The sequence below is a fragment of the Eublepharis macularius genome, chromosome 5 (genome assembly GCF_028583425.1).
Source record: "Eublepharis macularius isolate TG4126 chromosome 5, MPM_Emac_v1.0, whole genome shotgun sequence".
In the NCBI taxonomy this organism is placed as follows: domain Eukaryota; kingdom Metazoa; phylum Chordata; class Lepidosauria; order Squamata; family Eublepharidae; genus Eublepharis; species Eublepharis macularius.
This window is the reverse complement of record NC_072794.1, coordinates 101,884,855-101,898,231: the sequence shown is the minus strand read 5'-3', so window position 1 is coordinate 101,898,231 and position 13,377 is coordinate 101,884,855. Positions and strand designations below refer to the sequence as shown.

Genomic DNA, 13,377 nt, shown 5'->3' with positions numbered 1-13,377 from the left:
TTATTCTGAAAGAAGCAGACATGGGGGTCATCTTTCTCAGTCTTCTGCACAGTTGTGGTGGCACATACAGAAATTTCTCCATTTTCAACTATTAAGCATCAAATTGGTTGCAAGGGAGAGGTGGAAGTTTGTTTCATTTACAGAGCAGGTATTTTGATGTATCACAATGTGAAGAACAATTGAAACTATTCCATGTTCTCGCTTTTCTTCTTCATTCTGTAGGCACCAGAACTCTGAGAATTTTGTGTATCTTAAAATGGTGCATAAAGAATAATGCCTAGTTTCCACACCTAAATCTCTTGGGGATTAATTCTGTCTGCGTGTGTGTGCTTTATCAGAGCAGCGGCTTTTCTGTGGAACCACAGAAGTTGGAACCATCTGGAATGGTTACTATAGAAACAGCAAAGGGCTGGGGGGGAGAGTGGGAATGGATGCCATGACAACCTTTGGGAGTTTCCCAGGAAACCAAAGTTGCTATGGAAACTGCATCACTCAGGTCCAAATTAGTAACTTCCGCTGCAAGGCGTGTTTGCCACTTTAATCTTCTTGTGATAGATGCAGCCGCTTATCTTAAATACATTGAAAATGCATGGGAATATCCCCTTTGTTTCTAAGGTTTTGATAGGTTTTGATTGAGGCTGCAGTCACTGCAAAAAGCCTGTCACTGATACACTGGAAGCCTAACAATTCCTGATATGCAGAACACCATGTACTCAGGATATGATTCAATTAGTCAATCATTCAACCTTGTGATATAAGAAATATATTCCACTATACCATGCAGCTAGAATTTCAGATTCAAGGAAACAATTCTGTGTGTTTGAGGACCAAAGATATCCAGAATCATAATGAAGACTTTTATCTCATCATATCAAAAGGATTACACCTAAGTATAGGACAGGTTCAGATTTCACACAGGCTCTAACCTGGCATAAAGACATCAAGATTGTACCCTTATATGACATGCATCAGATGTTCCAGTACCAGGCATCACTTTACGATGCAGTGTCAGAGATACTTTGTGAAATTAAATGACTATAAATTTTGCAGTCTGCAACATGGTTACATTCACTTTTCTTTAGCCTCATATTTTTCAAGTGCATATATAAGGAAACTAAAACCAGCAACATAGTTGCTCTCTGCAAATCAGACAAGAAGCAAGTTTTCCAACAAAACCCAAAAGCCCTGCAACAAATATAGCGCAGAACAAAAACCTGTTTCAGGAGGGAGCAGCACGTTCTTCTTTGTATCCTCTTATCTATCCTCTTTCTTAAGCTCTGTTTGTTTGTTTGTTTCCTTCTAAAAATCTTCACATTTGCTCTTCAGAAGGAAGGATCAGAAAAGTACATGTATTAAATAAGAGCACAAAGATCAACAATGGTGCATGTTCCTCACAATACTGACTACGCAGACCTTCTGTAATATTGTTACATATCCTTGAAGGTGATCTTTTAAACATCTGTAAAAATCTTTTTAATATTCACACAGTTGGGATTGTTTGTGGCTGTGCAATTGCCTGTTTTAAAAGCAGCCTGTTTGAATGCACTGTTACTGATGCCTCCCTCTTCTATCACCATGTACTCTGACTTGCTGAGAGTTGAATTGCTACGAGCTTTCCTCAGTTCCTCAGTAGAAGAGAGGTGCTGGCAGCTTCCTACATGCATATATTGAGCTTGTTCTTCACCTTCGGTTTCCCGGTGATAAAAGTAGTTGAAGTTGGATACTATCACCGGCACAGGCAAAGCAATGGTCAATACCCCAGCTATGGCACAGAGAGACCCTACTATTTTGCCTCCAATAGTGACTGGGTGCATGTCCCCATAACCCACTGTAGTCATAGTCACTACAGCCCACCAAAAGGCATCAGGAATACTGCTGAAACTTGAGGTGGGATCATCAGCTTCTGCAAAGTAGACAGCACTAGAAAACAGGATAACTCCAATGAAGAGGAAGAAAATAAGCAAGCCCAGCTCCCTCATGCTGGCCTTGAGAGTTTGCCCCAAGATCTGCAATCCCTTGGAGTGCCGAGACAGCTTGAATATACGGAAGACTCTGACAAGTCGAATGACTCTGAGAATTGCCAGGGACATTGCCTGTTGGCCATTCCCCTGTCTCTCAGCCAGCTCAGTGCCCAGGGTAATGAAATAAGGAATAATGGCCACAATGTCAATGATGTTCATAATGTTTTTAGAAAAGGTGGGCTTACTGGGACAGGCAAAGAAGCGGACAAGCAACTCAAAGGAGAACCAGATAATGCACAAAGTCTCCACCACAAAAAAGGGGTCAGTGAAGGATGACACCATGGAGGCTGTTGAAGAAGAAGAATTTGTGGAGATATCTGCCACAAAAGGGCTGCCACCAGTCCCAAATGTCCCTGCAGTACCATCATAGTCACGGTCATCTCTGAACTCAGGCAAGGTTTCAAGGCAGAAAATGACAATGGAGATGAGGATAACCAGAACTGAGACAATCGCAATGCCCCGGGCTGGTCCAGAACTCTCTGGGTACTCAAAGAGGAGCCACACCTGGCGCTGGAACTCCTTTTCAGGTAAAGGTCTCTGCTCCTCACGAATGAAACCTTCATCTTCTCGAAATTTTTCCATAGCTTCCTCACCCAGTTGGTAGAAACGAATCTCTTCCGAGAAGATGTCAATGGGGACATTGACAGGGCGCCGGATGCGACCTCCAGACTGGTAGTAGTAGAGAATGGCATCAAAGCTGGGCCGGTTGCGGTCAAAGAAATACTCGTTTCGAAGAGGGTCAAAGTACCGCATCCTCTTGCGGGGGTCCCCCAGCAGTGTCTCAGGGAACTGGGCAAGTGTCTTGAGTTGGGTCTCAAAGCGCAGGCCTGAAATGTTGATCACCACCCGCTCACAACACTCATGCTCTCCATCACCACTGCTGCCCACTGGGTGATGAGCAGGGGGAGGCAAAGTGTGGGCCATGGGGTGGTCATAGCGCTCTCCTCCCAGCAGGGCGTGGGGGTGCTGGGACTCTTCGAGCAGAGGGTCCTCTCCGCCCACCACAGTCATGCCCCCCTCCAGCTCCCCGTCCTCTTCCTCTTCGTCCTCCTGCCCTTCCTGAGGGCCGGCCAGCGAGCCCTCGGGGAAGAGTTGCTCGCTGTAGCCCAGGTTGTGGTGGCTGCTCCCCACCACGCCGCCGCCGCCGCCGCTGCTGCCGCCCCTCGGGTGCCTGCAGGAGGAGGGGGCGGCCGGTGAGCGCAGCAGGCTCAGGTGCTCGTCCATAAAGGTGGCGGGGAAGCCGAAGGGAGCCTTTCTCCCCGGCCGACCAACGAGCCTCCGGGCGGACAGCCAGAGTGACCTGACCGGCTCCGCCCGCCGCTCCCGCAGCTTTGAGACGACCGCCCGCCCGGGCTCAAAAAATCCGCCCCCAGCCCGGACGCCGCCTCTCGCCCCCCTCAGTCGCTCACTCCGCGCCGCCCCCGCCTACGCCGTCGCCCTCCCACGAGAACGAGAGGAAGGAGGGCGAGGGGCGCGGACGCTTCTGGAACGAGGGAGGGGGCGCCCAGCTTCGCCCGCTGGGCAGAAACGCGCCCGGACGCAAGCGTGTGCTCTTGCCGCTGCTCGCTTCGCGGGAGCAACACGTCCCTACTGAGCGGGAACGAGGGGAGAGCCAGCAGACGGCGGCTGAAGGGAAGGAGCCGTGCCAGAGGCTCTCCCAGATGGCAGCCTCCTTCCCGCGTTCTGGCCTCGACACTTCCCAATGGACGCGCGGTTTATCCCGGTGCCGAAGGAGCCTCAACGCTCCGTTCGGAAACACGGAAAGTAACCGCGGGGGTTCGCTTTCCAGCTGGGGAGTTGCCGGCGGTTAAGCCTGCTGGAACGACTGGGGGGTGACCAGCATCTGCTGCTTGTAGGTACGCTTCAGGATGGCATCGCTTCACAGCTGCGGCTCCTGGCGCAGGTGCATCTTCTGCAACGGGGCGCCTGGGGATCCTGGGGCTGGCCGCTTGAGTTGTGGTGGGCAGCTGCGTCCTCTGCATTCCGATAACCTTTGAGAGTTGCGACGTCGAAACGGTTTCTGGGCCTGACCCTCTTGATCTCCTGATCCCCCGCCTTCAGTGAAAGCACCTTTTGTTTAGGTTGGTTGTGCAGAGTCTAGACTGGAAGCCCTTGTCTTCCCCAGATACGTTGGAACACGGCTATTCTGGCAACTGCTCAACAGCATATTTTATTGATTATTGCATATCTGGACCTGCCACTAAGATTGGAATTTGAGTCTGAGCTGTCACATTAAACCATGAATTAAATTAAACCAAATCATAGATAGCTGCATCTATGATTTTTTCCCCCTTCCAATTCTGGCATCTCTCACTTTAGAAATAAATCATCTGTTGTTCCTTCATGACCAATGATAACACTGAATTTAAGGAAGAGTTACACAACTGGAAGAGACATTGCTCTGGAAGCAGGGAGGAGATGCATGATATCCATATGCACACACATGAAGCAGGGGGTGGCAGATTTTGCATAATGGGCTCATGGGTAGGTGCTCCACCTAGGCTTGTGTGCCATGAAACCATAAAAAAGCTATGAGCATGGGAACTATGAGCATGGGAACTTTGATGATGGGTAAGTTTAATGGAAGGGCATTTTGCACAAATTATAAACAATCTGGGTAAATTAAAGTCAGAAGGGCAAATGAATAATATTTATTCGCAATAACACTGACAACAATAATTACAAGTATTCTGCTTCAGAAAAATTCTTCTCAGGAACCTCACCTGTATGGTCTGCAAGATCAAATGATAGGTAAGCAAGATTTGAGCCCAGTGGCACTTTGGAGACCATTAAGATTTTCAGGGGATAAGCAAGGAATAGAATCATTAGAGGCAAAGCCCATACCTTGAAAGCTGGACTCCTGAGCACTGCCTATGCTTTCCCTCTGAGCAATGTGCGGTATAGAGGCAGGAATGAAAGTAAGCTAGTATAGGACAAAGTGGAGTACCATTAAGAAAATGGCTGAAGGGCTACTTCTAATTTTCTGCTTTGAGCCTGGCAAGAGACACATCCAAGGCTTTTTTTTCTGGGAAAAGAGGTGATGGAACTCTCAAGAGGGAAGTGAGGAAGAAACACATCCTATGCATTGGGTGAAGCTGGTGCAGGGGGGGGGGCATTTGAAAGCCCCCTCCCTTCTCCTGCCACTCATGAGTGGCAGAAGAAGGGGCGCTTTCAGTTTCAAACACCCCGCTGCCGGCTTCACCTGATGCATCTTGCAGAGATCAGTTCCTCTGGAAGAAATGGCCATTTTGGAAGGGGAATTTGGAAGGGAGTCTGCAAGTTTAAAAGTTAAAGCTCCCCTTTCCGCACAGCTTGCAAGCCATGGGGAAAGGGGTACTTTAAGCCCCCACACTTGCTTCAGCTGATCAGCAGGGAGCCTCCTATCAGCTGAAGCAAGCCATGAGGATTGAATACACTTCTTTCAGCATGGCTTCCAAGCCATGCAGAAAGGGGCATTTTAACTTTTAAACTTGCACATCCCCTTCCAAATACCCCTTCCAAAATGGCTGTTTCCTCCAGGGGAACTGATCTCCATCTGGAGATCGGGGGCAGGGCCACCGGACATGTGACTGTTTTCAAGAGGTGCCAGAACTCCGTTCCACTGTGTTCCTGCTGGGAAAAAAAAGCCCTGCTATACAATCTTAAGTTACTTTCACATCTGCATGCAGGGTACTCAAACACCCATTGTCACAGAAAGTTTCAGGAGAGCAGCTGTATTGGTTTGCAGTAGAAGAGCAAGATCTGAGCCCAGTAGCACCTTAAGGGCCAACAAGATTTCCAGGGAATAAGCTTTTGAGGGTGAAAGCTCTCTTCGTCAGACACCATGGTCCCAGCGTACCTCCCCAGCCCTGCCATACAGTGAAACTGTGTACTGGCTTAGCAACCCTGCCTTACTCAACAAATGAGAACAGTGCCTGCCTCTCTCTCATGCACGTATACACATGCAGAAAAATGGGGGCTGTTGGCCCCAGCCCCCTCCATACCATATAAACTCACCCATGAAGGCCTTGAGGAGTGCAGCCATTTTTCCAGATGAATGCCAGGCACTTTGCTGCCCCCAGTTGCCACTCTTTGTCAAACATCACGATGTATTCTTTCTTGATGGATCAGAGCCAAGACACTTGGCAGCAAACCAAACAGTAACCAGAGGCAGAATTCCAATGCAATTCCAATCCTAAAGCAGATGGCTGATTATTGTCTTATTGCTAGCAACAGGTGATTCCCCAGGTATAGCCACCTGAGACACTATCAGATGGATCTACATTTGTTGGGAGAGTGAGAAGCCTGATCAAGGTATGTTCATTGGTGAGTATCTTTGAGATTAGTGGATGGCGATAGAGTTGCTATGGCCGCTGTAGGGATGGCTGTCATCATTAATGTTGCCTGTCTTTTAACTACACTACTAGTATTGTGCTTTTAACATTGCTGCTGGGAGAACTGAGGTTCTCAACTAATTATGCTGGCAAAGGAGTAGCCATCTTAACTGAATTATACAATTGCCCTGCCAGCTGCAGTTCTGTGCGCTCTTACTTCACCCAAGTTAAGTCCTATTGTTATCAATAGGGTTTTCTTTTAGGTAAACTTGCTTAGAATTGAACATCATGATAGTAAGCATAAAAGTGATCACTGTTTTACAAGCCTTGATGATGTTAAAGTAATGAGAATGAAAACAGAACAAAATAAAATGACCGCACTTTTTATTCCATAGTATCCTAAAATCATCATTTCAATCACTGATGAGCATGCTAAGGAAATCTACATTGGAACTTTGAGTCTCTCTACACGAGACACCTTGGTGCATGTTCGTCAAGTGGAGGGAGATGCAAGGTTAGCAGGGAAGTATAGTTTTAAAAGACAGAGCTCAGAGGGTTTGTTAATTTCATCTTTGCCTCCCCAAAGGCTCTGTCAGTTACACCTCTCCAATCTAAAACTGTGTGCAATCTCAAACAGAAGGCAGCAAGGAATGGAAATGGGTTGGAGCTACCTTCCAGAGGTGGGCTTGGACCTGGAGAGGTTATAATGGGCTGAAGTTTCCCTTCTGACATTTCATGCGCCTTCACACATCTCCAGTATATAGCAAAGCCTTTGCCCCGCCCTGTCTCTTAAAACAACCCTTCCCAGCTAACATTGCATCTCCCAACACATGTTCTTCATGTGTTAGTTGTCTCATGTGGAGAGAGTCTTTATTTAACTAGCAATGCTACACCCTTCTAGCACCACTGAAGCTAGTGGGCTTAGAAGGGTGTAACTTTGCTTAGGATTGCTCTGTAAATAAATTTATTTATTTAAAATATTTATATGCCTTTCCATCCAAAATAGGGTCCCCAAGGCAGCAAACAACAGGTAATTAAAACATAAAAATTAAATTTAAAATACATATATAAATTCAGTAAAAACATATCAACATATAAACAAACACACACAACCAGGGAGGAGGGCCAATAACTAACTGCAGCAAATCTTGCTTTCCACTATGTTGCCCTAGAATTTATTATTTTTAAGCCACTTCTACCTTTCTAAGGACAGGGAGCATCCGGCAAGCCAGCCACCCCCTCAGCCGGGCACGCAAATGGCACAGAGGGCTGGGAGGCCACCCGCACCATTCGCCTGCCCTGCAGGATAGGGAGTGCGTGGCAAGCTGGTCGCCCCCTCAGCAGGGCAGGCGAGTGGCGCAGGCAGCCTCCCAGCCCTCCATGCCATTTGCTTGCCCTGCAGAGGGGGCAGCCAGCTTGCCGCGCGCTCCCTGTCCTGCTGGGCAGGCAAATGGTGCGGGCAGCCGCTCAGCTGTCCGTGCTACCGCTGGCACGCTCCCGGCAGCTGGCAGCTGCGCCCAGCACCCCCTCTTTGGCAGCGCTAGGGGAAGACTACCCCCGTCCCCCCTCGATCTGGCCCTGATGCTGGGGAGAGGGGAGACTGACTTCAGTCCTAGCTGAGAGGGGTGGAGTACTGACAGTTTTAAGATTCAGCCCTGAGAGCAGTTTAACACAGACAGGAAAATTGGGGGAACGCTGGCAAGGAAGGTTGGGAAGTAGGTGCGGACTCCCATTCTAGCTAAAGAAAGAGACTAGATCTTCTAGTGAGAGGAGAATTTCCCTGGCCAATCAAACAGGGAGTTAGCTCTGAAGAATGAAGAAATCTCTGGTCTGATGTGATTAGAAACTGCCTATGGAGACCTTAAGAGTCAGTTAAAAACTCAAGAAGAGTACTGGTGCTTCAATTAGTTCAGTGTATATGGTTCACAGTCAGAGATGAGAAAATTATTGGCTCAAGGTCATGTCTAGGGGAGGGGAATTTGAATCGAGGTCTCCCCAGTCCTAGTCTAATATGCTTATCACTATACTGTTAAAAGTAATCTTGTAAACATTATAAGTTAGATCCCATTGATCTGCTCTAACAAAGGAGCTTTCCCCAGCACAAGGGCTGTCACCTGATGCAACAGGCTTTTCCACTGGTTGAAATGCATCTTGCATCAAGGGAATGGATACTTTTTGCATTGGGGGAAAGCACCACCATGAGTGGAATGGATCCAAGGAAAGGGATTCAGCCTTCCATAATCAAAATAGCCTCAGAACAAGAAAAGTAGTTTTAAAAGCACAAGATGAGAAACTGCTCAAAACTGATTTACCACTACAAAGAAAGATGCAAACACTGGTAATGATGCCAAAAATCTGATTGCTTTGACATTTTGCAGAACAGTTCTTGAGGATGAAGGCATCTATCACTATCAAGACAAGGCCACACATTAAAAAGCAATAAATTGAAAGCAAGCCAAAGGTCAGCATGTTGACTGACGAACCCTTTGCAATAAATACATTAACTGTTCCAGTTAACAATTCTGTTCCACCTTTTTATAGTATTCAGGGATAAAACGATTAGTCAATTAATTCAGTGGTTTGCTTTATTAATTGTAGATTTGAAATGTGGAATTTGTAATTGGATTTTAATCAGTGCTGCTTCATAAAAGTATTCAGTGCTGTTAATGCTGTAAAATATGGGTACTGATAATTGGATTGCCAGTGTTATTTAGATAGAATGTTGAATGTTGAATACAGCATCCCGAAAATATTACATGTAATGAGAAAGTATATTTATTTTAAACTGTTAACAAACCAGATGAAAGTGACTGAATTCAGTTAGAAGCAGCAACATGATCCTGTAGTTCTGCTTCATTGTCTGAGGGCCAACATCGGCATAACAAAGACACAGTTCTGTGTTTAACCAAGACAACACCACAATCAGAGCTGTGGAAACAAAAAGGCAACCAAGAAGAACTACCAGACATGCCCAGAGCATGTACCTTGATGCCACCCACCAGTTATGAGGTTGCTCACTGATGATACAGCCACATATTCCATGTGCAGAAGGTTCCAATTAGTTACTGATCCTGATGATGTCATTAAGTGTTGAACATACATGTCTCCCCCCACCACAACTGTGGCTGGAGCAAATATATGTATGCATGAAGTTCCCCAGCACATACAGAGAGAGAGAGGGCGTGCAAACAGTTCCTTTTCCATTTCCCCTTCCCAGATGCATCAGAGATCACCTGGGACAATCTGGGCTCAGGAATCCTGGTTCCTGGAGATCACCAGAATATAGTAGCCAATGATTTTATGCGTTTAAATTACTCACATTGGAAAGATTCATTATTTTAATCCCAGGATGTAAAAACATGTTGATCTGCAACCAATGAGATCCTCCCAGTCTAGCTGTCTCCATCACGCCAGTTTATTTCCATAAACGTCAGTCCTTCCTAAGATGAAAGTTTTCTCTGCTCCCATCCACTACAAGGACTGACTACAATACCTTTCTAACAAAACCATCTGACTGACAAAGTGATGGGGGGAGACTAAAATGCTTGTTTTACTTAGGCCAAAAAGCAGTGTACTCAGATGTCAACCAAAAAGATTGACTCTAGAACATATCCAGCCCCTTGCAATTTCCAAGACTTGTACAACCAATTCAGAAAGGATGAGGCTGGAAAAAAACTTAGAACTTCTGCAATTTATTTGGAATAATGTTATCAGTCATTTTTTTTTGGAAGCTAAAGCCAGACAATGAGGGTCATGCAAGAAACTCTGACCCCAGATTATTGTACTTTCACCAGACCTTGTTGCCTAATTATTAGCATCTTGCATGAGGCTTGCTGTGCTGCTTCCCACTATCATTTCTTCAGTGTGTAACAGTTAAGAGTCAGTTCTATCCTTAACTGAACTCTGTAGATTGGACTGGAACACACAAGGTTGCTTATTTATTGCATGTAAGTCTGCTTTCTTCATAAGGTGAGATAAGGTGAAAGAAGAATTCCTTATGAAAGACAGGCACAGCCCTCATTTTATTAGTTTCTCCTCCTGCAAATCCTATTCATCCTGTCTGCAAATATCTGATTTTATCTGACGGTATGTGAGGAAAATAATTAACCAAACACATTTATTTTCACTCTAACTTTGAAAGGCTGCCTTGTTTCAAATATTCACATATATTGTGAATTCATTACATGCAATGTAAATTGAGATATGAAGCAATTGATTTATTCATAAGGACTGGCAACCTGAGCCTTTATTTAGCATTATTTTAGCATTATCCTTTATCTAGCATTATTTAGTTTTATTTTATTTTATTTTAATGATGCAAAGTTCTGTGTGATTGTCTAGAGAAGAGAAGCCAATTCCTGTTAAATCCATCCAATCTTAGTTAGGTCTGAATCTTTGTAGGCTTCTCCACTCTAACCAGGTTTCTGTCTGTGAAGGTGCCCTTAAAATGGCACAAAGCATGAAGGCAAAAAGAACCTTTGGCAGATGCTTTACCCCTGCCAAAGGCCAACGTGTTGTAATCGTTCATCTGCTCTTTCTCCCTATTATGTCCTTAATTTGGCATCAGCTTGGTGCTATAACAATAACCTGTGGTAGACGTATTACTTTTTAACATAGAGAAAGGACAATTTAGATTAAGAAATAATAGCATGATTCAAGATCAGATATAATATGTACTTGCCTATCATTAGAGAACAAAAGAGTGAATTCACACAACTCTTCTTATGACAAGCTTGCTTAGAGTTGCAGAATCACTCAATGAATCGTTCCAGTCTCCCAGGCCCAAAGCGGAACGTCCTACAAGCATCTACAACAGGCACCTTTCCAGCCTTTTCTTAGTGATCCAAGGCTTTTACAGACTGTACAGAACAGCTTTTTGGTTAGGAAGTTCTTAAATGTTTATATCTACCTCCCTGTTGCTCAATATTTCTCAACCTTTTGAGACTTTGGCCTTTGCTTCTAAATTTACAGTTATGATGCACTTCCACCTTGGGACCAATCTTCTTTTTGGCTGGTATGCTGTCAGTATCAGGGACTGAAGTGATACTAAAGTTCTTCTTAGCGGGGTGGGTGGGTGGGTAATGCGGTTCCCCATACTTTCCCCTCATCATTTCTGGCCCCATACTGCTTCAACTTATACTGATTTCCACTCACTTTTTGCCTTTAATTTTTACTTTGGGTTTTTTAGTTTTTTCCCTGTTTTTTTTTTCCTGGTTCTTTTGAGGCCATGTTTACACTAATCTTTTTCTGGAAGCCATTTTTAGTCTATTTTTTCCTCATGTGTAATGTTTCTTTCAGTTTGTCCCACTCACTCCCACCCACCTCAAACCCACTTTTCAATGATTTAATGTTCATCATAATTGAGCCACCATCTTCCCCCCACCCCGGTTTTGGTTTCTTTTTTTTTTCCCCAATCATCATTTCATAGTGTTATATTGATCTACTTGTAGTAACAATACATGCAACAGATTCTCTGAATTCCCAGTAAGTCTCTGCAAGGGAAGGAGCTAGAGACACTTACCTTTTTAAAATGAAACTTGGGAATTCAGAGGATCTGCTGCATGTGTTGTTACTATGGTAGGTCAATATAATGCTATGAAAATGACTTTTTAAAAAAAATTGCAAAAGCCCTAGCGGCCCCAAGGGAGGGGAGGTGGCCACTTCTGGTGCCAGAAAAAGCAGCATGAAAAGCACATAGCTACTGGTAATGGGAACTCAAGCGTGTGGGGCCCCAGTTTAGAACCACAATAAGCAGGGAGGAGGGGCTCTCTCCCTTGGCTTTCTGCCTCCAAAGGGCTACAGGTTGTTCTATTTGCCCACTAAGTGTCTACACATGTAGCCCATCAGTATTTGGGCAGCTCCCCAGTGGGGCAAAAAGAACACTCTGGGGCCATTTTGGGTTTGAAAAATTGCATGGAGGGAAGCGGAAGCCCCTTCTCCCTGCACACTGTGTTTTCAAATCGGGCCCCATGTGCTGGGGAATTGAATTCCCAGTAGGAAACTCATAGCTGACATGTGACTAAAAGTCAGGTCAGGGAGCCGAGACAACCCATGGAAAACTATAATGTATAGTTTGGTCCTTAGAATACAGCTTTAGAAGGAGCAAGAGAATGATGCTGGCTAGACCCTGCACTAATGCTAAAGGAACAATTGGCATTGTGCTTTTGTCTGAAGGGCCAGGTAAGTGGGAGGAGAAGCCTCCCTGAGCAGAGTAGATTATTTTATTAAGATGGAAAAGATAAGAAGGAGGTTATGGGTATAGCTCCTATGAGTATTAACTAAAACTGAGCATCTCCCTTCTCCATCAGCCTCTTGCTCAGATCCCACTACAGCGCCTCTTGGGGGATAAAGGTGGATAGAGAAATATAGAAACCAAAAATTCCTAGAGTGGAGCAAACCAAGCTGATGGATCTCTTCTAGCAGTGGTGCCTTTGGAGTTCTCCCAGGGACCCAGCATTCTCATCCTTCCAAGCAGCTGTCCCAATCTAGGCTGTGGCCTAAAACAACTGTGTTCTTTTTGTCCTTCTCTTTGATTTTCTCAAAGCTTTAGCCTTCTCCTTTGCCTGTGTCCACATTTGTCATATTCAGTTCTTTATTTTAACAGAACACACATGCATGTCGGTGCCATATTTTGAGAATGATAACCAAAACCATTTATCTTCAGCCAACCTGTCCATCAGATCTTATTCTTCAATTGCTTCATCATCAGAAGTATCCATCTTTTGTTGTCTCTTTTTTCTACTGACCCTGATTTTCCTGGCTTGAAGGCTGGAAGAGAGGTTGGTTTTGTTTTTGGGTTTTTTGCACAGCTATCAATGGAGAGACATCATGAATAAATGAGTATAGAAATGTTAAGATCTATTTGCAAATGAATGTACCATAAGGAGAAGATCAGTAACTCTCAAGCTTTTAAATTGAGGATAACACCTCCTTGGAGTACTTGTGTCCTACATATTTCTAAAACAGCAGGAGGGTGTCATGTGACAACCTATAAACCTGTTCTTGTTCTGTATGCCTTGCAGCAAATCAGGAAATGTCAAAGG

At 45.0% G+C, this 13,377-nt stretch overlaps 1 protein-coding gene across 1 annotated transcript; it reads right to left on the bottom strand.

Annotated features, from left to right (window-relative positions):
* Positions 1–1,451: 1,451 nt before the first annotated feature.
* LOC129330786 (potassium voltage-gated channel subfamily A member 3-like) lies at positions 1,452–3,245 on the bottom strand. Its single transcript, XM_054980974.1, has one exon. It carries the CDS (start codon positions 3,243–3,245, stop codon positions 1,452–1,454), a length of 1,794 nt encoding a protein of 597 aa, XP_054836949.1.
* Between the last annotated feature and the right edge of the window lie 10,132 nt (positions 3,246–13,377).

Coding starts and splice junctions, on each gene's coding strand:
- LOC129330786 (XM_054980974.1), bottom strand. CDS start 3,245: ATGGACGAGCACCTGAGCCTGCTGCGCTCACCGGCCGCCCCCTCCTCC.